The 26,652-nt window shown below is 42.5% G+C and overlaps 1 protein-coding gene across 4 annotated transcripts in view; it reads left to right on the plus strand.

The window, feature by feature from the left end:
* Positions 1-26,652, plus strand: part of FAM184A (family with sequence similarity 184 member A) — a 284,234-nt gene that overhangs the window by 202,588 nt on the left and 54,994 nt on the right. For all 4 annotated transcript variants that reach the window (XM_063443471.1, XM_063443470.1, XM_063443473.1 and 1 more), the window contains 5 exons: positions 2,677-2,874; positions 10,005-10,127; positions 15,498-15,659; positions 19,597-19,718; positions 19,836-19,986. In XM_063443471.1, coding sequence (XP_063299541.1) covers positions 2,677-2,874; positions 10,005-10,127; positions 15,498-15,659; positions 19,597-19,718; positions 19,836-19,986 — 756 coding nt within the window. The remainder of the gene's footprint in view (positions 1-2,676; positions 2,875-10,004; positions 10,128-15,497; positions 15,660-19,596; positions 19,719-19,835; positions 19,987-26,652) is intronic.

Raw genomic sequence — 26,652 nt, forward strand, 5'->3', positions numbered from 1 at the left:
TTCTTCAAGCAGTGGTACAGGAAGAAGTCTGCATCCTTCAAGAAAAACATGATTTTCATGCAGGACAATGCTCCATCACACGCGTCCAAGTACTCCACAGCGTGGCTGGCAAGAAAGGGTATAAAAGAAGAAAATCTAATGACATGGCCTCCTTGTTCACCTGATCTGAACCCCATTGAGAACCTGTGGTCCATCATCAAATGTGAGATTTACAAGGAGGGAAAACAGTACACCTCTCTGAACAGTGTCTGGGAGGCTGTGGTTGCTGCTGCACGCAATGTTGATGGTGAACAGATCAAAACACTGGCAGAATCCATGGATGGCAGGCTTTTGAGTGTCCTTGCAAAGAAAGGTGACTATGTTGGTCACTGATTTGTTTTTGTTATGTTTTTGAATGTCAGAAATGTATATTTGTGAATGTTGAGATGTTATGTTGGTTTCACTGGTAAAAATAAATAATTGAAATGGGTATATATTTGTTTTTTGTTAAGTTGCCTAATAATTATGCACAGTAATAGTCACCTGCACACACAGATATCCCCCTAAAATAGATATAACTAAAAACAAACTAAAAACTACTTCCAAAAATATTCAGCTTTGATATTAATGAGTTTTTTGGGTTCATTGAGAACATGGTTGTTGTTCAATAATAAAATTAATCCTCAAAAATACAACTTGCCTAATAATTCTGCACTCCCTGTATATTACTAATATGTTTCTGAACATATATATTATATTATTCACTCACTCATTCACTCACTCACTCTCTGGGCCGGCCTAAGACATCATGCTGCCTAGGTCCAACGATAAATGACTATGAGGGATAATGTATAATAAACACAGGTTACTGGCTATGGGGGGATAATGTATAATAAACACAGGTTACTGGCTATGGGGGGTATAATGTATAATAAACACAGGTTACTGGCTATGGGAGGGATAATGTATAATAAACACAGGTTACTGGGTATGGGAGGATAATGTATAATAAACACAGGTTACTGGCTATGGGGGGTATAATGTATAATAAACACAGGTTACTGGCTATGGGAGGGATAATGTATAATAAACACAGGTTACTGGCTATGGGGGGGATAATGTATAATAAACACAGGTTACTGGCTATGGGGGAGATAATGTATAATAAACACAGGTTACTGACTATGGGAGGGATAATGTATAATAAACACAGGTTACTGGCTATGGGAGGATAATGTATAATAAACACGGGTTACTGGCTATGGGAGGATAATGTATAATAAACACAGGTTACTGGCTATGGGAGGATAATGTATAATAAGCACAGGTTACTGGCTATGGGGGAGATAATGTATAATAAGCACAGGTTACTGGCTATGGGGGGGATAATGTATAATAAACACAGGTTACTGGCTATGGGGGGATAATGTATAATAAACACAGGTTACTGGCTATGGGGGGATAATGTATAATAAACACAGGTTACTGGCTATGGGGGGATAATGTATAATAAACACAGGTTACTGGCTATGGGGGGTAATGTATAATAAACACAGGTTACTGACTATGGAGGATAATGTATAATAAACACACAAAAAAAAAATAATAAAAAAAAAAAATTGAATGCAGCTTCAGAATTCATCTAAATTGTATGCTGTCTAGGAGGTGGAAGGGTCTGGGAGGGAGGGTCTGCTGCTGATTGGCTGGAATGTGTCTGCTGACTGTGAGGTACGGGGTCAAAGTTTACTCAATGATGACGAATAGGGGGCGGACCGAATATCGCATATGTTTGCGGTCTGTGGCGAACGCGAACACGCTATGTTCGCCAGGAACTATTCGCCAGCAAACCGTTCGGGACATCACTAATGTAGATAGAGGAAAAAAAATTAGTATTATTTAAGCCAAAAACAAACCTGTTTAAACATTCTTTACGCTTAAATTTATCTCCCATGTTTGTAGGGGTACTGAAACGGTATTAACTAACTACTCATGCACCACATGTGGGGAAGATTTTGCAGCATTCTTTATTACTAGGTGGACACTGCATTCTATTGTTTGATGTGAGCGCTTACTCACTGTATATAAGGGTAAGGAGGAAGCCCAGGGATACCTACAAAAGCACAGAACAAAAAGAGCTATATGCATACTGGACATGATTTTGTTACAAAATAGCATTTTTCTTATGGTATGTTTTTTTATTTTCGGGTATGTCAACGATTTTCTTTTGATAGTCATCAAGCTACCTTTTATATTTTCTTCAAGGTCACTTAGTTAGAGAGAGAACATTTATGGAGCAATTATACAACTACTAAATCTTCAGAAAGAGCATCCCAGTACAGTTGGTAGGACAATACAAAGTGCCAAAAGAGAGCATAAAAGCACATCATTTGCAAATAAATCAAACCAGTTAAATTAATTAGTTTATGTTTGTTGAGTACAGTAATTTCAGTTTTTATTTTACAAATACATGCTATATATTGATAATTGAATTTCTCCTTGCCACTTGAGTGGTTACTATAAATAAAGGAATTAAAAACTCTAGAGTTTGCATTATAAATGTATTTTGCATTAGCAAAGTAAGCAAAAATGTAAGTGGGGAATTTAAATCTTTCTTTTATTGTTTTGAGTGATGGGTCTAGCAAGTGATCTGTGGATGAGCAATTGCATAATTTCTTTGTCTTGTCTGATTCTTTGCAGAAGATCAATGAAGCAAAGCAGACCCAGCGAGAGTGCTATGAGAAGGAGCTGATTAACCTGCGCATCAAATTTGAGGAGGAGACAGTACAGCTAAAAGAGCTTCATGCAAAGACGTTAGAAGAGATGTCATGGAAACATCAAGCAGTGCTCGAGGCTGTCCAAAACGCAACAAATAAGGAAAAAAAGAAGCTGCAGATGGTGAGTCACCGTGAACACAGACTAAGCTAGGCAGTGATAAGTCTTCAAGTCTTTATATATGCCGCCATGGACTGTATAAGTTAATTTAACATTGAGAAAATAAATACAAATAGATTAATTATTGGTGATTTTTAATTAACACTCAATAGTATAATAAAAACTTTCTTTCTACATGTTTAATTTTTTTATATATTTTTTACTGTCTCACTAATTAAAAGTGAATATGCTAAATAAAGCATAACTAAGGGGCTTAATATGTACTTTGAGGCCCCTTGTCACTGGGGGAGTGGAATTATTTTAATATTATAGCCAGGGATGGGGACACTCCATGGGCCTATACAGAGTCAGAAAAGTGACCATCCTCTGGCCCTATTACATTATTATTATTATGTTATTTATATAGCGCATCAAATTCCGCAGTGCTTTACAATGGGCCATAGTAGGCCAAAGCCTCTGGCACTAGGCATGTGCATGGGGAAAATTTTCGGTTCGGTTCGGCATTCCGAAATTCGGGATTTTCGCAATTCGAGAATTCGGCACTTCGGCACTTCAACACTTCGGCAGTTAGACACTTCGGAAATTCGGCAACTTCGGAACTTCAGCACTTCGGCAACTTCGGAATTTTGGGACTTCGGCACTTCGGGACTTCTTTTGCAGCCGCTTAGTAGATAACTCCCTAATTCCCACGGTATTAGGGAGTTATTTACCAAAAGGCTGAAAGACCTAAATTGGTCTTTCAGACAAATTTACTAATACTAAGTAAAAATGACTTAGTATTAGTAAATTTTCTCCCTACTCGCTATACCGCGAATAGGGGCATGTATAGTAAACAGTTAGCAGCCTGTGGCTGCTCACTGTTTTAAAAAAATAAATAAATAGGGTCCCCCCTCCCGAGCCCCCACCGCTTTTAAACTAAAGGGGGGAACTATTGCCCCCCCGTGAGGTTGCTATGTGTGTGTGAGGAAGCTGTGTTTGTCAGGGGTGCAGTGCGTGTGTGTGAGGGTGCTGTGAGTGTCAGGGGTGCAGTGTGTGTGAGTGAGGGTGCTGTCAGTGTCAGGGGTGCAGTGTGTGTGTGTGTGTGTGTGCTAGTGAGGGTGCTGTGAGTGTCGGGTGCAGTGTGTGTGTGCTGTGTGTGTGTGTGTGTGTGAGGGTGCTGTAAGTGTTAGGGGTGCAGTGTGTGTGTGCTGTGAGTGTCAGGGGTGTAGTGTGTGTTTGTGTGAGTGAGGGTGCTGTGAGTGTTAGGGGTGCAGTGTGTGTGTGTGTGCGCTGTGAGTGTTAGGGGTGTCTGTGAGGCTGATGTGACTTGGGTGATTATGTCCCCCCTCCCTGCTTACCTTATGCCTGGGAGGGGGGATCCTGCTGCTGGCATCCATCCCTGGTGGTCTTAGTGGTGAGTGAACTCTAGCCTGTGGGTCTAGAGTTCACTCTCGCGAGACCCGGAGCGTTGCCATGGCAACGCTCCGAATCTCGCGAGAGGAACTAGGCGGAGTTGCAAGTTAGAGCTCCGCCGGGTTCCTCTCCTGTCTCCCTCACACTCTCCCCGCCGGCGGCCGGAATATACTGTATGTGGGCCGGTGAGGGAGATCTTTGATCTCCCCACCGGCCCGCCATGGACTATTGCAGGGCCGGCGCTCGGATAGTGCCAGCCCTGCAAAGACCGGCAGGGGAGATCCTGTGATCTCCCTGCCGGCCTGGGCCCATGGCCACCGCGGCCCACCGGGCAGTTGCCCGGTGTGCCCGATGGCCAGTCCGGGCCTGGGTCTCTCCAGGGGGTCACCTTTGCACAGGGCCGTGTACTGGAGACTGCCCAAGGGAGAGAGGCTGAACTCCCTTGAGGGAGAAGGTAACAAAAAGAAAAAATCCTCTAGTCTTAGAATGACTAAGTCTGTCCTAGGGATAGGACAGGAACAAAAAGACTGAGGGTGGGAGGGGTAGGAGGGGTTACTTATACCTTCTGTTTTAATTAGGTTCCTGTCTGGTTAGGGATAGGGAGGAGCTACCCATTGTTGTGCTGCCATGGATATGGCCAGGAAATATATATATACATACACACACACACACACACACATATTATGTGTGTATATATATATATATATATATATATATATATATATACACACACTCACGTATTATATATAAATAACAAATAAAAAACGCTAACTTTGGCCAGCATTTGTGACTAAGTGGCTACTACAAAAGACTGGAAATACCCCAATTTTAATACCTTGGGTTGTCTACATTTGAAAATGGTATACTATGATCGGGTTATTTCACATTCCTGGGCTACCATATGGTATCAAAAGGCAACACAGACCCAGCAAACTGAATTGGACCAGCCCTCCATAAAACCTGTACATGGGGGGTATTGTTATACTCGGAAGACTTCGCTGAACACAAATATGAGTGTTTAAAACAGTAAAACGTATCACATCGATGAAATCACCAGTAAAAGTGCAGATTTTGTGTAAAAAAAAAAAATGCAAAAAACTAATATAAATGCTTATTATGGACAGAAAAGTGGCTACTAAAAAAGACTGGACATACCCCATTTTGAATAACGTGGGTTGTCTACTTTTACAAATGGTATGCCCTATGGGGTTAATTTTCATTCCTGGACTGCTATACGTCTCAAAGGCAACATAGGCCCAGCAAACCAATCTTGCAAATTTCAATGTGCAAACATGGAAAAGGGGAAAGCCCTACAATTGACCCCTGTAAGTTTGCAAAAAAACATAAAACATGTACATTGGGGGCACTGCTGTACACGGGGGATGTTGCTGAACACATATTGGGGTGTTCTTTGTCAGTAACACATAACAGGAACTGAGAATCCATGCCTAAAGTACAATGTGAGAGAAAAAAAAAACACAAAAAAAAATTACTACCCAAAAGTTTGACAAAGACCGGTTGTAGAATTAGTGCATGGAATGTGTTAAAATACCACCATTTGAAATACCCTAGGGTGTCTGCTTTTCAAAAAATATATGGTTTGATGGAGTAAATTACATTGGCCGGCTTCAAAAAATTCCCAAATAGGACATGGGTGCATGATGACCATCTGTGAAAATTCCAAGTAGGAAAACTGGAATGCGCACCCTCCAAATAAGGTATGGGTGGTATCGCTGTACTCAGGAGATGTTGCTGAACACATATTGGGGTGTTCTTTGGCAGTAACCCTGAAAGTTCTCAGTACATGTATTCTTAAATTGCTACGTGTGTCAACAGAGGCGGCTCTCTAATTAGGCGGTTTAGGCGGCCGCCTAAGGCCTCGCGCTGGCGGGGGCCTCGCGGCCGCCTAAACCGCCTGTTGGCAGAGTGTGTCAGGTCCTCGGTCAGTGACCGAGGACCTGACACCAGGAGGGGGCCCGGCGGCTTGCCCGGTATGCCGCCGGGTGCGAGGCCCCTCCTGGCTGCCCGGCCACCATCGCAGACACTGGTCTGCAGCTCCGCAGTGTGCAGAGCTGCAGACCATGTGACTCGCGAGAATTGGCCAATCAGAGCGTTGCCGCGGGTTACCGCGGTAACGCTCTGAAATCTCGCGAGACTACTCGGTCTGCAGCTCTGCAGAGCTGCAGACCGAGAGCAGTGGCCACCGGACCACCAGGGAGCCCACTGGACCACCAGGGAAATCAAGGTAGGCTCTCCCTCCCCATCACCCCCCAACACACTCAGCCTCACCCCCCCAGTCACCATCACCATACTTAGCCTTACCCCCATCCTCACCATCCCCCCACCACCACCCTCAGCCTCACCACCATCACCCCCACCACCCTCAGCCTCACCACCCCTAGCCCCCACCACCCTCACCATCACCCACCACCCCCACCACCCTCAGCATCACCCCCCTCAGTCTCACCCCCAGCCCCCCTCAGCCTCACCCCCCACCACCCTCAGCCTCACCACCCCTAGCCCCCACCACCCTCACCATCACCCCCACCACCCCTAGCCCCCACCACCCTCACCACTACCCCCACCACCCTCAGCCTCACCCCCACCACCCTCAGCCTCACCACCCCTAGCCCCCACCACCCTCACCATCACCCCCCACCACCCCTAGCCCCCACCACCCTCACCACTACCCCCACCACCCTCAGCATCACCCCCCTCAGTCTCACCCCCAGCCCCCCTCAGCCTCACCCCCCACCACCCTCAGCCTCACCTCCCACCACCCTCAGCCTCACTACCCCTAGCCACCACCACCCTCAGCCTCACCCCCCACCACCCTCACCATCACCCACCTCACCATCACCCCCCACCACCCCTAGCCCCCACCACCCTCAGCATCACCCCACTCAGCCTCACCCCCACCACCTTCAGCATCACCCCCCTCACCACTACCCCCACCACCCTCAGCATCACCCCCTCAGTCTCACCCCCAGCCCCCCTCAGCCTCACCCCCACCACCCTGAGCTTCACTACCCCTAGCCCCCACCACCCTCACCATCACCACCTCCAGCCTCAACCACCACCATCACCATCACCCCCCACCACCCCTAGCCCCCACCACCCTCAGCATCACCCCACTCAGCCTCACTCCCACCACCCTCAGCATCACCCCCCTCACCATCACCCCCCCACCACCCTCAGCCTCACTACCCCTAGCCCCCACCACCCTCAGCCTCACCCCCCCACCACCCTCACCATCACCCCCCACCACCCTCAGCCTCACCACCCCTAGCCCCCACCACCCTCACCACCACCCTCAGTCTCACCCCCAGCCCCCCTCAGTCTCACCCTCAGCCCCCCTCAGCCTCGCCCCCCACCCCCCCTCAGCATCATCCCCCTCAGCCTCACCCCCTCACCATCACCCCACCACCCTCAGCATCACCCCTCACCACCCACCACCCTCAGCATCACCCCCCACCACCCTCAGCCTCACCACCCACCACCCTCAGCCTCACCCCCCACCACCCTCAGCCTCACCCCCCACCACCCTCAGCATCACACCCCTCACCACCCTCAGCCTCACACCCCTCACCACCCTCAGCATCACCACCCCCACCACCCTCAGCATCACCACCCCCACCACCCTCAGCATCACCACCCCCACCACCCTCAGCATCACCACCCCACCACCCTCAGCATCACCACCCCACCACCCTCAGCATCACCCCCCACCACCACCCTCAGCATCACCCCCCTCTCACTCTCACATTATCCCCCCTCTCACTCTCACATTATCCCCCCTCTCACTCTCACATTATCCCCCCTCTCACTCTCACATTATCCCCCCTCTCACTCTCACATTATCCCCCCTCTCACTCTCACATTACCCCCCTCTCACTCTCACATTATCCCCCCTCTCACTCTCACATTATCCCCCCTCTCACTCTCACATTACCCCCCTCTCACTCTCACATTACCCCCCCTCTCACTCTCACATTACCATTACCCTCCCTCCATCAACCCCCCGCTCCCTCTCACCATCAACCCCCTCTCCCTCTCACCATCACCCCCCCTCTCCCTCTCACCATCACCCCCCCTCTCCCTCTCGCCATCACCCCCCCTCTCCCTCTCGCCATCACCCCCCCTCTCCCTCTTGCCATCACCCCCCCTCTCCCTCTCGCCATCACCCCCCCTCTCCCTCTCGCCATCACCCCCCCCTCACCATCACCCCCCTCCCTCTCACCATCACCCCCCTCCCTCTCACCATCACCCCCCTCCCTCTCACCATCAACCCCCCTCTCACCATCACCCCCACACCATCACCCCCCTCTCACCATCACCCGCCTCTCCCCCCATCACTCACCATCACCCGCCTCTCCCCCCATCACTTGCCTCTCCCCCCCACCCCCCCCATACACACAACACACTTCAAGCAGCTACCCCATACACATAGGGTCTCAGACAAAAACGCAAACATGTTCAGAGACATACATTCACACACACAAGGATACTCTTTGTCAGACACACTCTCAGGCACATACACAGGTAGACAGTGCATCAATGTGTATATGTGACACTTTTTTTTGTTAGTGGGGCCTCATGTTTGCGTTTCGCCTAAGGCCTCATAAAGTCTAGAGCCGCCTCTGTGTGTCAAAGAAATCACCAATTATTTCATTTTTATTTATTTTTTTGGGCATTGATTGGTGGTGAAATGGTTGCATGAAAAGAGTCAAAATACCCCACGTTAATTACCTTAGGTTGTTTTGTTTAAAAAAATATATACATGTGACGGGTTATTTAGGGATTCCTGACAAATATCAGTGTTACAATGTAAAAAAAAAATGGTTTGGAAATAGCAAAGTGCTACTTGTACCCTATAACTTTCCAAAAAAGCTAAGAACATGTTAACATTGGGTATTTCTAAACTCAGGACAACATTTTGAAACTATTTAGCATGCATATTTTTGGGCGGTTGTAGATGCGTAACAGATTTTGGGGGTCAAGGTTTGAAAAGGTGTGGGTTTAAAAAAAAAAAAAAAAAAATCATCATATTTTATATATTTTTTTTAGAGTAAATGTTATAATATGATGAAAATAATGGTATCTTTATAAAGACCATTTAATGGTGAGAAAAAATGGTATATAAATTATAATATGTGTGGGTACAGTAAATGAGTAAGAGGAAAATTACAGCTAAACACAAAAACAGCCCTGGTCCTAAACTGTAAGAAAATTGAAAAGTAGTCTGATCACTATCGGGGTTAAGCATCTCAGAAAATAAATGAAAGCGGTTTTTCTCCTAGCAAAACACTTTTTAAATAAATAGAACATTTTATGGATCTAGCAAATTAATGTCCATCCTCATCAGAATGTATTGCCATGCGCTGGGAATATTTATAGCAGAGAAATTGCATACCCACTGTAAAATACAATGGCCGAAGCCTATAAATAAGCAACAGAATCTATAGAATGCGATAAGTTCAGCTATGTACAATGTACATTAAAGTATTTTGAGAAAACCAATTCACATAAAGAAGGAGGGATCCGTACCCTTAACACATCCTTCTATTTAGCCAATACACATTTAACCTGGAGAGTTGATTGCTAGTCTTATTTGACCACTACTTCAATTATTTATTTTTCCAGGCATGTGTGCGGTGACATTTGCTGTCTGAATTGACAATTAATAGCAGGTTCTATGAGTACAGTAGATACTCAGTTTGGTTCTGCTTAATTTCTCACAGGAGCTCCAACAACGATTTGACAAAGAGAAACTGGATTTGGAAGATGGAAAGAATCAATTGAGACAACAGCTGGAAACACTAAAAGAAGAATTGACTAGTAAACTGACAGCTGCCAATCAGGAGGTAGGAAACCAAGCAAACAAAACTAACTGACTACCGGATGACATCATATAAATATATATTGGTCCTGGACAGACAATATTAATTACCTATCACAATTTCAAAATGAATAAATAATTAAACAAGAAGGTCATATTGAATTTAAAAACACAAACAAATTGGGGGATATTATCTTAAGTGATATAGCATTGTATTTTAATTGACATATTTATTATTGAACTTTATTTTTAATTATGTATGTATTTTTTGAAAAAATAAGTTATTTTTTAATTTATACGATTATTTAAGTTATAGATTATTTTTTTATTTAATTTGCGCAATAATTATCAGAACTCGTGTATTCAGTCACTGTGCGAGATTGGTCATGCATAATCCAAAACGGTTTCCTTTAATTATGTATGTTTGAGCAAGACTGTGTCCTTCCCTTTCATATTTGTTCTGCAGCTGCCTTGACAAACATCTAATTCGCCCCTGGTTTAAAATATGTCTACTACTGCTGCATTTTTCCTTTAACATTGTACATGGAAAATATCTATAATTTGACATAAGGAATTCCTATATCCAAATGTTATCCAGAAATGTTTAGGGCCTTCACCTTGTTTCAGTTTATCTCTGCTCCTGCTATTACAGAATTGTGAAAAATCCTGCCTTTTGACAAGAGTTTGTGCCGCTGTTGACCTTTTTATGTGTTTTTAATGATGCACTCTCCACTGCAGTAAGTGGTGCTTGTGTTAAAAAATACAATATGAATAGTGTTTGCTTTTCAATTATTACATACACCACTTCACAATATTTCCCAAAACGGTTATTTGGCATAAATAACTAAGAAGAGCAAAATTATCATTCTGCATTATGGGAATGCAAAACCCTATATAAACTTGTATTCCTTCCTTCAGTAAACAGAGGAGTGAGGATTGTGTAGAATTATGAATATAATTGCAAATTTAGACCTGTTAACAGATATTTATTTTTTTAGAGGATAACAGGAATAGAGATTTATATTTTTTAAGTAAATGGGAGTCTTGCCTTAGAGTCTTGTACATCACTTTCTTCAATAACATTAGGAAGCTGTCATTATTATTATTATGATATTTATATAGCGCCATCAAATTCCGCAGCGCTTTACAATGGGTGGACGAACAGACTTGTAGTTATTATGGGAAAAGTCCTCCAAATGGTAATTACACCCGTGTTTTTATAGTACATTCAATACTATATGATATATGGATCGACCAAAATAACATCGGCCAAACAGTTTGTAGGATAGTGTCTATAGCAGTGATGGCTAACCTTGACACCATAAATTGTTTCTGGACTACATTTCCCATGATGCTCAGCTAGCTTTTAGACTCTAAAAGCTAGCTGAGCATCATGGGAAATGTAGTCCAGAAACAATTTATGGTGTCACGGTTAGCCATCACTGGTCTATAGCCTATTTGCACCGTGGCCACTACACCAATCTATAATAGTTATGGTGCATAGTGTGTCATTTTAAGTCTACTTTAAATGAAGGCTTAGATACTAATTTATCCAACCTAAGAAAGTTGGCTTCTGATTAAGGATGACTGTGGTATAAAGACATATGAAAGCTATAGAATAAACATACACAATCCTGTTGTTAAAATTAGGACCAAAGAGACAAGCTGACAGTATAGCTGTTTTTGTTTAACATTCAGCTGTTTTAGTCGTAATTTTGAAAATTCAGTTTTAATACCTGAATATACTGAAAAAGTAATAACTACATCCCAACTTTTGGATCTATGACACAAGAACATAAGATGGTGGCAGGGCCGGCGCCACCTGTAAGGCGACCTAGGCAGCCGCCTAGGGCGCAACTTACCAGGGGGCGCCGGATCCCTGTCCCCGCTGCGGCTCCTCATGCTGTGCCGCCTGAGCGCTTTAACAAGCCCCAGGCGGCGCAGCACTGCTGCATGGAGGGCGGCCGGGTTTGAGTGACCGGCAGGAGGGAAGCGCAGAGCGCTCCGTCCTGCCGGTCTCTCCATGTAGCGTGGCCGGGCGGCGCGGAACGCGGGACAGGAACCTTTGTTTCCTGTACCCGGCCGCCGGCGGAATGACAGGAAGTGTAATTCCGCCGGCGGCCGGGTACAGGAAACAGAGGTTCCTGTCCCGCGTTCCGCGCCGCCCGGCCACGCTACATGGCCAGGAGGGGAGGGTAAGGACCACTAGGGAAGGGAGGGGGGGGGTGTGTAAGGACCACTAGGGGAGGGAGGGGGGGTATAAGGACCACGAGGGGGGGAGGGTATAAGGACCACTAGGGGACGGAGGGGGGGTATAAGGACCACTAGGGGAGGGGGGGTATAAGGACCACTAGGGGAGGGGGGGGGGGTATAAGGACCACTAGGGGGGGGTATAAGGAACACTAGGGGAGGGAGGGGGGGTATAAGGAACACTAGGGGAGGGAGGGGGGATAAGGACCACTAGGGGAGGGGAGGGGGGAGTAAGGACCACTAGGGGAGGGGAAGGTAAGGACCAGTAGGGGTGGGGAGGGGGGAGCAAGGATCACTAGGGGAGGGGAGGGTAAGGACCACTAGGGGAGGGGAGGGGGAAGTAAGGACCACTAGGGGAGGGGAGGGTAAGGACCACTGGGGGAGGGGGGTGAAGGAACACAGGGGGAACGGGGGTCCCTATCCTACCCCACAAACCCTCTCTTTTACACTACACACATACACAATGCATCCCCCCCCCCACACACACACACAGAAACATACAATGCATTCCTACTCACACACAGACACACCCGAAACACACAATGCATCCCTTACGTTCTCTTACATAATTAATGCACCCCTTACAGACACACACTGCATTCAATTACATACACAGAAACAAACCTTGCACCCCTTACACACACACACACACACACACACACAGAAACATACAATGCATTCCTTACACGTAAACACACACTACATCCCCTATAAACACACTACATCCCTTACACAAATTGCACACATAAAACATCCCCAACTCATGGATGGGCCATGTAGGTGGATTTATGGGTCGGCATTGTAGGCGTATGCCCCCTGGGGGCCCAGACCTTGAGCTGTGTAAGGGGCCCTAAAAAATGGAGCTGCTTCCTGTTCGTTAATTGTTGTGAGCACTGTTAAAAACAGTCTCTAGAGAGCCTCTTCTACACCAGACCTGTGAAGCCAGACTGAGCCCATCATCAGCCTCTTGTCCTCATCTGGTGGTAAGTAGGCAATCCAATATATTATTAGTGGCACTAATCTCTAATTTACCTCACATTAAATGGATACTATAGCCACCAGAAGCACTACAGCATAATGTAGTGGTTCTGGTGTCTATAGCCTGTGCCTGTAGGTTTTTTAATGTAAACACACTGTCTTTTCAGATAAAAGACACTTTGTGCAGACTCACGTTGGCCCATATGGCAGAGCATATGGGCGGGGCATTGTGATGTCACATGGTGGGCAGGACATATGGGGGGGCGGCAAAATATTTTTTGCCTAGGGCGGCAAAAATCCTTGCACCGGCCCTGGATGGTGGAAATATGACACAAGGACAAAAGGAGAGGTATGTACAGCAGTACATATACATATAACTGTTAACACTTGGAATAGTATGTCTGTTAATGGGAGTGTGGCATGCTAGTATCCATGTATTCTCAGCTGACACGAAGGCCACACTGGGACATACACTTTTTATATGGTAAAGTGCTGCATATTTAGTTGGCGCTAGATAAATACCAATACTGCTAATAATAATAATTACCACTTTGGAAGATATAGCTATTATAGTAAATAAGCATTAAGAACAGCGGTTCTAAAATATAAGTATAATAAGGATAAACATAAAAGTGTTTTTGTACCATTTATTAAAAAAAGTTTGCAACATTGCCATGCATGCATAAATATTACTTATGTGTATTATTAACTCTGCATCATCATGGCACCGTTTTTATGATCACCGCTTTCTTTTTTTATTACTATTTCATTACACCCTTTGCCTGTGAGCAGACAGAGATGTTTTATTTCATAATTCATTGTCCTAAAGAAAAAAAAATAGACACCACTGCTCTCGGCATTCATAAATCTCCACATTTGGCTTTTAGCTTCTTGGATTATCTGCTGTTACAAAACGTTGCTCCTCATACTGCCGCTCTAACAGTTTAACTGAAAATAGTTCACAGCATTTATCTAGAAACAGAACTACTACAGTGATTTTTTTTAATAATTCAAATATTATTTATTTCTTTACTAATAGTTAGAGCGAGAAAGGCATTTCAAATTAATGTAGTACATAATTTTTCTTATCACGATCAGTTGGATTTGAAGGGGAATAAACACTGAAAATAAGTATTGATTTGTTGTAGTATTCAGGTCAGAAGAGAATCTAGATTTATTCTCTCCTCCTCCGTTTCTTGATGCTATGACTTTAAAAAAAAATCAGTTTGCACAGATCACTGCTACTTTTATAGCACTTCTTTATTGGACTGATGCTAGTATTCCAACTACTGCCTGTAGGTTATTAAGAAAATACAGGTGCTGTATTTTGGAGGTAACTAATACCAAAAAGTAGAATTAAATGGATACTGCCACTACAACCTTGCAGGAACATGTATTTCATATTTTACAAAATGTTAAAAGTTTTATTGTGCTAGTTTCACTTTAAATATTTCCAGTATAAACCATAACATCTCATCATGCAATCAGTATATTTTATCAAATTAAATATTTTCTGTGACCCAAGGAGATACTAATTAATACTCTTTCACTACAGGGTTGCCATCACCACCTTGATTGTTATTTTAATGTAACACCCACCCTCTGCTCATGCCCTGTTACTGCACTATTTTCCCTACTTGGGAACACTTCCCAATGCAGAATGATCTCCAATTAATGCTGGAATGCTAGCTGGCCTTCACATTGGCATCTGACCGGAATTACATTTGTCTCTCTATTTTGTAGAGGAGCATTACACCAACTACAGAATGTGTGATGTCGTTACTGTGATAGGGATCAGGAGAACCAGAAGTAGGAGAGACCTCCTGTTGTCACCCATTCCTCAGCTTAGAGGTCAATGGCATTGGTGGCTCTGTGCAAAAAAACTATTGACAGGTGGTGTAAGGACCACATTTTTAAACATGCTTTTCTTAAATTCTGTATGTTTGATAACAATTCTACTAGCATAATATATAGGTGAATGTTAATCAACTTTCATTTTACCCAAAGTTGTTGTACCGTGCCACAACTTTATTTTAGGAAATACATATAATATTATACAACAGGTTTTGGTTTTTAGACTTACTGAAGGATGGGATACAAATATACACATACACAGAGCATGATTCCACATGTTAAAATATTAAAAAGTGTATTTATGTCAAAACAGAATAGCCGCCTTCAGGATCTGGTGAAAAAAAGTGAACAAGGGCTTGGTACAGCCGAGTGCCATATAACAAGTCTCAAGGATGCTCAAGACAGACTTCAGAATGAGCTGGATGTAACCCGGCAGAGACTGAGAGATACCAGCGATTCCTTATTTGCTGTCCAGGTAAGAACTGAATAAAACAAACCATTAGCATTGCCATTTCCCAGTGTATGCATGAGTTAGTCTGCATGAGATAGTAGTCTGATTAAAAATAGTTAAAATGTCCCCTAACTCAGTATGTGGAACATCCTACTCAAATGCAGTGGATCTTCAAAAATGTATGAAGCAGCAGGAGTTCCAACATCTATAAAAGCATACATATTTTACATGTGTTTACATCTGCCATGCACATTATGAGAACATGCTGCTAACTATTCACCCTCCTTTCACAACCATCTTTGTGCTAAGTCTTTTACTATAAAAAAAAAAAAAAAAGAATCCTTTTAGAAATATGTACCCGCTATTAAAAGCATTGTTTTATTCGGCTATAAAAATGCATGTTTGGATTTTTATAAAGAAAAGGCCTGCCTGTATCCTCATTTGTCTATTCTTGTCAAAACCATAGCTCATTTTGATTGCATTGTTCTGAACAGTGCTTGAAATGTCCAGTAGTTTTGAAAGACACAATATAATTAATGTGTATATAAAAATATGACATTCTTGGTTTATTTATAATTCTGTGTCTGAATTAAATGTATTGCGGTAGGTGGTACAGGAAAATGGGAAAGAAAAATGTGGTAACATTGCAGCTAAAGTATACGTAGAAATATGATATGTTAAGGGTACACGCTGAACCAGATTGGGTTTGTTGAGCCAGGATTTGAATGGGTGGACTTGACAGGAGGGTACATTTGAACTTCGGCATAACTAAATGAATGGACAAATTAATGGAACAAACACTAATGTAGCGAGAACAACAGGACAAAGAATACTGAACCAAAGACAACCTTCTAAAGGGCATCCGAAAATCCTATCATGCCACAACCAGCGCCAGTTAAATATCTTCTTAAAAGGGCAACACACAGTTTAAACGCTCTGGACAGAGAATTGGCCAGAAACCTGCCAGAGCACATTCACGATTGTTTAATAAAATGAGAATTGTCTGGAATTAAAACTGAATTTGAAGTGAATTTAATATATAAGTCCAAATGAGCCAAACAGGAACTAGTCTGCAAGTCCTCTATTTTTCCAGTTCAGCTACTATGCTCTTAAATTTAAAGTTATCACTTTAGTGAATATCCCTGATATATCCCAAGTAGGACGGCTGAGAGGCCACCAATAATTTTGGGTGTCTGAGTGGTAATAGGGGGTCTTGGTCAGGGGATTGGGTGAACTAGACAGAGTCCCTGAGTACTTTAATCCTCCTCCTGTAATACAAGTGCTTTCACGTTCCTGCTTCTTTATTTGGTCTATGGATATCTGACCCTTGACTTGTTTTGTACGTTACAAGCAGTCAATACCTTCACTGACCTTGACTTAAATTGATCATATTTCTTGTTCAACCTCTTTTAGCATTGACATATCTATCTCTTCAACTTCCTAGTCCTGGTTCCAGATGCTCAAATCTTTTATTTTCTGTTATTCTTGTTTGTTATAACCCCTGTACTACCCTTTGCACTCTGGGATGTTTTTCCCATAACAGGCTGTTACATATCTTACAGAAATTGAGGAGTCTGCATAAACTCTTGTGATTGATTTTTTTGATTGGGTAACTAAAATAATAGCTCAGGGTGGTGCAGTAGACATTGCTTACCTAGATTTCAGTAAGGCTTTTGACACTGTTCCCCATAGAAGGCTTATCAATAAACTGCAATCTTTAAGTTTGTATTCCAATATTGTAGAATGGGTAAGGCAGTGGCTGAGTGACAGACAACAGAGGGTTGTAGTCAATGGAGTATATTCAAAGCAAGGTCTTGTCACCAGTGGTGTTCCTCAGGCATCTGTGCTTGGACGCATTCTAGTTAATATTTTTATTAGTGATATTGCAGAAGGTCTTGATGGTAAGGCTTGAAATCCATCCAATCACAGTGCTCTGTGTCATTTTACAAGCGTGGGAAAATTCCAAAGAACTTTCCCACGCTTGTAAAATGACCCAGAGCACTGTGATTGGATGGCTTGAAATCCATCCAATCACAGTGCTCTGTGTCATTTTACAAGCGTGGGAAAATTCCAAAGAACTTTCCCACGCTTGTAAAATGACACAGAGCACTGTGATTGGATGGCTTGAAATCCATCCAATCACAGTGCTCTGTGTCATTTTACAAGCGTGGGAAAATTCCAAAGAACTTTCCCACGCTTGTAAAATGACCCAGAGCACTGTGATTGGATTTTCAAGATTTCAAGGCTTCCCCCCTCTACTACTATTATGGCCCCCACCCGCCGCCCAAGGGTGGGGGCCGGGGGGGGAGGACAGTAGGTCTCCCCCCTTTATTACCATTATGGCCGCCACCCGCCGCCCAAGGGTGGGGGCCGGGTGGGGGCCGGGTGGGAGGACAGTAGGTCCCCCCCCTTTATTACCATTATGGCCGCCACCCGCCGCCCAGGGGTGGGGTCCGGGGGGGAGGACAGTAGGTCCCCCCCCCTCATTATCTTTATGGCCCCCACCCACCGCTCAGGGGTGGGGGCCGGGGGGGGACAATAGGTCTCCCTCCCTTATTTTACTTTAGGGCCCCACCCGTCGTTTAGGGGTGGGGGGAAATAGTTTTTTTTTTTGTTGTTTTTTTTTTTTTTTATACAGGTAGCAGCCACAGGCTGCTCACTGCTTACTAGACATGCCTCTACTCGCGGTATAGCGAGTAGGGGCATAATTTACTAATACTAAGTAGTCTTTACTTAGTATTAGTAAATTTGGCTGAAAGACCAATTTAGGTCTTTCAGCCTTTTAGTAGATAGCTCCCTGATACCGTGGGAATTAGGGAGTTATCTACTAAGCGGCTGCAAGATGCAGCCACAGGAATGAATAGGATCGGAGTTTCATTCATTAGAATGAAATTCCGATCCGAACAAAGTACCGAATTGCATCCTAACACCAATGGAGAAACTCTTCTCATTCTGTTAGGATGCAATTCGGCAGTTTTGCCGGCGTTCTGTCTAAGTGACAGGACGTTCGGCAATACTGACAGGAAGCATTGTGGGAACTGGGAGGAAAGCTAGGGATCATGGGAAAATTGCTCTGACCAGCGGAAATGAAGCACACTTTGCTCCTCCGCTGGTCAGAGCTGGTCAAGCGGAGGAATCCTCCATAAGGCAAAGAGTCCCTACTTTGTCTTATGATTTTAAAGAAAACTAAAGAAGACAGGAAGAAAAGAATAACAGATCCCGAGAGAGGGGGAGAAGAGGAAGAGATTGAGGAAAGGTAAGTTCGGCAGTGCCGCTTTAAGCACAACATTCTAACCCTCAGTAATACACTTCTGTTTTTTCCATGTGTTTTAGTACTGATCAATTCCTGAGTGTAGTCTAAGGATTCTCAACACAGGTATTCCTGGTAGGAGTGATTCTAAAGAGTGTGCTCCTCTCTACTTCTATGTTCTAAGATTTACAATCACAAGACTTACAGCACCTAATACTAGCCGAGACATTATGTTTTCTTCAATCAAATTGTTCTTTGCTAATTAATAAATATCTATTAGCATATCTGAATTTGGTATCTCCAGTCTTTGTGTCTGAGCAGAGAATATGTGTGCTCTAATAAAAACCAACTTGAAAAAACAAAACACTTGCTGAAGATCTCATTAGAGCTGCATTAGTTTGCACAAAGATCATTAGATCTAGTTTGTTATTTGTCCCAGAGGAAGTGAAAAACATCTTGCTTACAAGCTCTGCAAATTCCTTAACTAGCGTTATGCTAATCAGCTGCTTGCAACATAATCAATGGGCCCTAATAAACATGACATGATGTATGGCGACGAATTTAAACAATATCTACAGGGAAAAGCTGTTGTTTGACATTATAACATATGTTTTAATCTCAAAATGGCAGATAATTCAAATGTTTTGTAATTAACATTTTACTGTACAAATCAAAAACTGTATGTTAATTAAACGTGTTTCAATTTTACAGGGGGAGTTGGAAAAAGACAGAAAGGAACAAGAGGTTATGTTGTCTGCAAATCGAGAGGAAGAGAGGTTAAAGATGGACAAACTTGCTCGTGACCTAGAACTGAAATGGACAGAGACTCTGAGGTAAGGATTTTTAAGAGTGTAACCAACAAACACAGTTGCATGCTCTTTGTAATTTATTACAGTATTGTTTTTTTTTTTTCTTTCTTTTATTTCAATATTAATGTGCTGACAATGAAGGCAAGAATGTAGCAAGCTCCGTGAAGAGTTGAAGTTACAGCATGAGGAGGACAAGAAGAGTGCTATGGCAAAGCTTCTGCAGATCAAGGAGCGGGAAATAAATACAGCAAAGGATGGATGGCAAAAGAAAGTGGAAGATCTTCTCGACCAGGTAGAGATATTCATTTTGCTTTTGTTATTAATGTTATTATTTTTGTTCAGATTATGTATTTGATGAATGTTTAATGCATTACGTCATTTTTGGATTTACACTTTATAGACTGTCTTTGTAAGTACAGCAAATGACAGTAGGTCTCAATGAGTTCCTCAGTAGGATAGGAAACTCAGCGAGGGAGAGCACACTGAAGAGGAGAGAAAACGTACAAGGGGATATATTACGGTGGGAGCCCTACCTTTATTGATTCTAGATTTAAAAAGATTCTAGACACTAGGGGAGGATAAACACCAAAAGTGTGGTGTAAAAGCAGGGAAATAGATATATACAAAAGGGGAAATCCCTGATATCCTCCTCTTGGCAGGAGAGTGGTTCAGGAAGATAAATGCAGGGCTATAACTACAGGAGACTAACTGTTACTCTGATATCTCTATCATAAACCCAATGAAAAACACGTAAATCTAGGAGGTAAACCACACATGTATATAGGTACAAGCTCAGAGCTGTCCCTAGTCTCTGAAAGTCAATAGTATCACAACATTAAGCTAGAGCCCTTAACAGACCCTATAGGAGCCAGATATTTCCTAAAGTTAAACCATATAGGTAGAGGGGACTCAATTAGTCTCTACAGAGCTATGATGTAGACATAGAGGCTCACGCCCTACACATATCACTATAGGAACAAAGTGAGGTAAACCTAACAGAGAGGAGTAGATACTAATACAAGGTCTATCCCTGAGTAACCTCGGCACCGCACAAAGCTAGTGCCTACCTGAACCAACTAGCCCTAGTGGAAACAAAAGAAAATAAACTCAAATTAGTAAAAAGTGCTCTTAGTGCTACCAAAGTGAAGATACAAGTGCTAAGAGCTAAAACGCCCGACGCACGTTTCGGTGCTCACACGCCATCGTCAGGGGCAAAGTCAGTAAACAAACCCAGATGATGCATTTAACTACCTTGCTAATCAGCCATAAGTGTGATCTCAGATGCAGCTGGTTGAGTGGGAGGTACAACGTGTGAGCCGCCGAGGGGGCGGAGTTTCGGCTTATGTCTTTTGAGAGTGATATGAGTACATCAATCCCGATTGAGGGGGCAGGGATAGTGTAATAACATTTATATAAGAATATACATCTCATAAAGAGCGAACGTGTACCCAATCCAAAAGGAACATAAGTGGCTTGATTGTCACGAATAGGGAAGAAGCCCAATGTAAACTCAAAGTGTGCTGAAGAAGCTGGATAGGTATATGGCACAGACTAACCTCCCCCCCCCTCCCCCCCCCCCGAAATGAGTTCTGTGCTTGATTATGTTAGATGTATTGCCATAGGAATGATTGAAATTTGTTTGCATATGTTTCTCTGCCCATCTACCTTGAAATCAGAGGTTACCACCTTATCTTTTGACCAATTTTTGTCATTGTAAATAGTAAATATCTTGCATGACAGTACATAGAAGGTTTGTAGATTCCTAAATTTACATGTTATTTAAGAAGTGGCACAAATTATAGAACAATGTTAAATACTCTAACTAAAAGTGTTGCTTTTTTATGTGGTGATTGTGGATGAGGAGTTTGGTTGAGGATATTAATATTATGTTGAGGTCTGATGGACTTAGTCTTCTGGTCCTAATGCCGTACAATAGAGTGTTCCCAAACCTACTGACCCTACTAATAACCCAACACCAATCCTACTGCCACCCAGTAGAGTGGGGGGGTGGGTATTTTATTAATTTTATTTATTTATATGCCGAGTTGATTAAAACTGGTGAATATAAGCTACTGGGGTCCACCATTATCTGTATGCCGGAGTTTGAACCTTGAAGAGATACTTCATAATAAGAGTGTGGAGTTTTATGCTCTTGAATATTGGAGTGTTGTAATATTGGTGTGCAATAATTGTGCTATTTGTTGCCAGTATAATTGCTTACAGACCAGGAATACTGCTGCTACAGGTACATTGAAAATTCTTAAAATTGGATTCTGTACAGTGCTGAGCCATTATACTTCATTCATTTTGTTCATTTTTGTTGCCTGAAATTCTATGTATCTAACCACAGCTGTCTATGCATTACTCTGTAACAGTATGGATCATGGATTCCCTTTAACTGCAGTTGCACATGGAAATGCATATATTAAATGTTTATTAAATTACACTAGGTAAAGTTACACAAAATATAAAACATATAAAACATTTATACCAGGCCCTATAGTGTTATAACCACAATCTAGCCCCCATTTCTCCCTCATCCCCCTAAATATAGCACAATCTCACCTTTATTCCAGTCTGCTGCTGCTGGTTCTGCCCCTGAGCTGCCTGCTTGGTTGACATAATCAGATGTGGTGTTCTGAGCCAGTCACAATGCTTTCCCATAGGAAAGCATTGGATTGGCTGAGACTGTCAAGGAGGCAAATCAGGAGCAGAGCCAGCATAAGCCAAACATAGCCTTGGCCAATCAGCATTTCCTGTATTGAATCAATGTATCTCTATGAGAAAAGTTCAATGTCTCAATGCATAGGGTGGAGACACTGAATATGCGCTATGGAATCTGTTGGCGCTATATAAATGGCGATAATAATAATAATAATATCAGTGCTGCACAGTGCTGATTATAGTGTCCCTTTAAGAAGAGTGTGTAAGAAAAAACAAATACTATCAAAATATGATTCTTAAAGGAACACAACTGCTCCAGGAAGCACTTCTAGTAGTCATCGGAGGAGTGGCCAGTGGAGGTGCAAACACAGTATTTACTGCAAAAAGTCTGAAGGAAATGATTATACTCCCCTTAACAAATACAATAAACTGTAGTTGTTCTTGTGACTATAGTGTCCCTATAGTGTTAAGAAGAGTGTTAAAGAAAAAACAAATACTATCAAAATATGATTCTTAAAGGAGCACAACAAGCACCATTGTACACATTGTATGCAATGTAGGGGTTATTGTGCCAGTAGTGCCCTGGCACTCCCCTATTTTAGGTTGTCAAACTATATGGACCCCTGCCTCCCATATTGCAGTTGTTTTTGTTAGCTCTGCTGAGCTGTAGTACAGGGCTAGCTCGGTGGCCTCAGTAAGCCCTGCACCACCGGCAAGGGCATTACTAAAATCATAACCACTACAGCCCTCTGTATGGTGCTCGGAGTGTACTCTTAAGCTATAAAAGGAGCACAACAATTAAAAAACATACACTACATACCGCTGTATTTAAAGTTAAAACTGATTCATGAGATTTTAATGATACATTTCTTTTAATTAAGTGTTAAGATAATATGCTGCTTGGCTTATTGTAAATTAGTTGGATCTAAAATAAATTATACAGTTAATATGATAATGATCATGCCCAGGTGGCTTCCCAAATATCTTTCAAGGTTAATATTTCATGCAAGTGTTTTTTTTCTAATTGGCACAAAGTCTCCCATGTTTATTTTGGGAAACATTTAAAATGCAGACAACATTCTTATTCAGTCTTATATTTGATAATCTCTTTGATTTGAGGACTAAGGTAGAAAGTATCCCCTACCATAGCAACCCAAAAATAGCATAATATAATTCAAATATGCATAATGTTCAAGGTGGATAGGAAAAAATACAAAAAAGTGACTGCATTTTTAGAAACAAAAGTACAAATATATTTACAAAACACCACATTGAAGGGCTACTCCAACCAAAAAACTGTGTTTTCGTAACTTGTTTTAGGTTGTAGTAACCCCTTCTGTGCTGGCCTACCAAATACTAAAAAATAAAAACATCCGGTTTAAATTTACTTCTTTTTTTTCTTGTGGATGCCTTCCTTCTGTCCTCTTTGGCTGACGGCACTCGCCCCTTGCTGGAGAATGCTGAAACTTTATCTATTGTGGCTGATTCCTATTAAACTCTGCATCTAATCCCACCTGGAGTGCTCGGATCCTTTTTTCTTATTGAAATACTATAAAGGCTCTACTTTTGCACCGTTGGGGAAACATTTAGATTGGAATGGATTGAGTGCAGTCCCTGGATTTATGAAACCTTTTTTTATACTAGACACACCAGCCAGTGTGTAATGGACAAAATAATATAGCCTTCTTTCATATAGACAATCATATATAAGATCTATCTGCCCTCCTCTCTTATTCCCAACTGCAAACGATTCTGGGTGGGCATATGCAAATTAGTTTAACAAAGAATCACATTTCTGCCTCATTCCAGTTTAAACATGGATTCCTTTGAGTTTGTGTTTGCTGTATACAACAGCATTGAAACACAATTTAGGAAAAGATGCAAAGCCAGTAAACCACTCATGGACAGCTGTTTCATTGTTAATGCACATCATCAGCATGAGGTTGGTTACTGGTTTGCTTTTGAGGCTTGGTAGTGTTTGGGAAGCAAAGTCCAAATACGTTATGGTGGGGAAAAAATTGTGTTTGAAAACCCCTTCCACCTGAAGTCTGTGGATACTTAATACTGTAAGGAAACCTGGTATATCCAATACCTATTCAGTAGTTTCCTCCCGAACGGGCAGAGTGTCAGTGATTATAACTCTCCATTCGGCAAATAAAATAAGCAATCTCCATACGAATAACAGCTTCCCAAGTAAATTCCCTTAGTGAAGTAGACAGATACGCAAACATCAGCCGAAGTCTACAAGAAGGGTACAACAGAACTAACTTTTACTGATGCCACACCGGCTTTTATGCAAGGGGGCCACCCACAAGACATAAATCAAATAAACAATCAGGAACAGAGAAATAGTTAAACACTCCCAGTACAAACATATAATTCCCTCCCCTAGACCTGGAGATTATTAAGTCTGATAAAGTAGTAACTTCATTATCTCCAGGCAAAAAAAAGTAAAATTTTACCCAACTTTCAGAACACCCCTTAAAACATATCCCCACATACACCAACATATCCAAAAATCACCCAGATCAGTTCAGGGGTTTTCGAATTCTATGGAAGTCTTAGGTGACCGGTTAACCGCGAGGCTCCTGCCCAAAACAGTTCCACAAGTTTGGGTGGTTTTGCCGGTCTATTTTGTAAAGTTGTAAAAAACGAATAAATCCACAAACGGTTCCCCCTGGCTCCTAGCAGTGATTGTTCCCCTCATATGAATAAACAAAAGTACCGAATAGCACTCTCCTAGCTGTTCAGGAAATGAAGATCCAGCGTTCGTGTGTTTGGGACCGGTGTTCGGGAAGTCGAGTGTCCGATTTTAGTTCCAGACACTCGACGACCAAGTCCCGCTGCCTTTGTTTCGCACAAACAAGATGGCTGCCGTTTTCGAGAATACGAACGGCGGCTGCACAGGGAGAGGGCTTAATTGAAGGGATGCTTTGACGTTAACGTTAAGAACACGGGACCCTCCATAGATAAAGCCAATTCTGTGCAGTCATCACTGATTGACGGCAGTTGCTTCGTCCGGTGTAGGAAATATACAGAAAAATACACCCTACTTAGTATCAGTATATCTCTTAACTGGCCTGGAATTTCAGTGATATTTATCCTAGTTAAAATTAGTATTTCATAAAGATTCCTTAAAACCCGTTTTAAAGGAACACTATAGTCACCTAAATTACTTTAGCTAAATAAAACAGCTTTGGTGTATAGATCATTCCCCTGCAATTTCACTGCTCAATTCACTGTAATTTAGGAGTTAAATCACTTTGTTTCTGTTTATGCAGCCCTAGCCACACCTCCCCTGGCTATGATTGACAGAGCCTGCATTAAAAAAAAACTGGTTTCACTTTCAAACAGATGTAATTTACCTTAAATAATTGTATCTCAATCTCTAAATTGAACTTTAATCACATACAGGAGGCTCTTGCAGGGTCTATCAAGCTATTAACATAGCAAGGGATAAGAACATCTTAATTAAACAGAACTTGCAATAAAGAAAGCCTAAGTAGGGCTCTCTTTACAGGAAGTGTTTATGGAAGGCTATGCAAGTCACATGCAGGGAGGTGTGACTAGGGTTCATAAACAAAGGGATTTAACTCCTAAATGGCAGAGGATTGAGCAGTGGGGCTGCAGGGGAATGTTCTATACACCAAAACTGCTTTATTAAGCTAAAGTTGTTCAGGTGACTATAGTGTCCCTCTAAGCCAACAGGTAGATTCCATTGACAACTCCTCTTTCACATTTTTGCAACACTTAAATGTATATGCTGGGTCCAAAGTTTTGTCTGTGCCTTCCCCAAAATCCAATTTCCTAAAGCCACACACACACACATTAACTACCTTTCAATCCATTTGCAACATATAGAAATAAATATTTAGTTCCTTTTGGTTCTCCACCACAGTCCCTTTCTTTGATGTCCCCTGTTTTGCATCTGGTCTTTTTCTTTCCTCTATGAAGACCACAGAACGGAGGGTGAGCAGGGCCTCAACCTCAGGCCTTATATTCTAGAGGTGCTTGACAAATCTTGCCAGATTTTTTTCCAATGTTTTTTTTTAGCAATTGTGGGGCATCACAGACCACTTCTGCGATATTACAGATTAAATGGTAACACCTCTGTGAGGTTGCCCTTGGGCACAGGCCAGTAACCGCTCCAACAGATAAGGGCTATGTATGTGCCGCCACCATACAGAAAGAAATTGAATAGAGAGTCTAAATCTTGTTTTATTTTGTACACAACTGTATCTAATGACTTAAAAATAATATCCATACATATTAATATTGTAATAAAGTATATTTT

The sequence above is a fragment of the Pelobates fuscus genome, chromosome 2 (assembly GCF_036172605.1).
Source record: "Pelobates fuscus isolate aPelFus1 chromosome 2, aPelFus1.pri, whole genome shotgun sequence".
Taxonomy (NCBI): domain Eukaryota; kingdom Metazoa; phylum Chordata; class Amphibia; order Anura; family Pelobatidae; genus Pelobates; species Pelobates fuscus.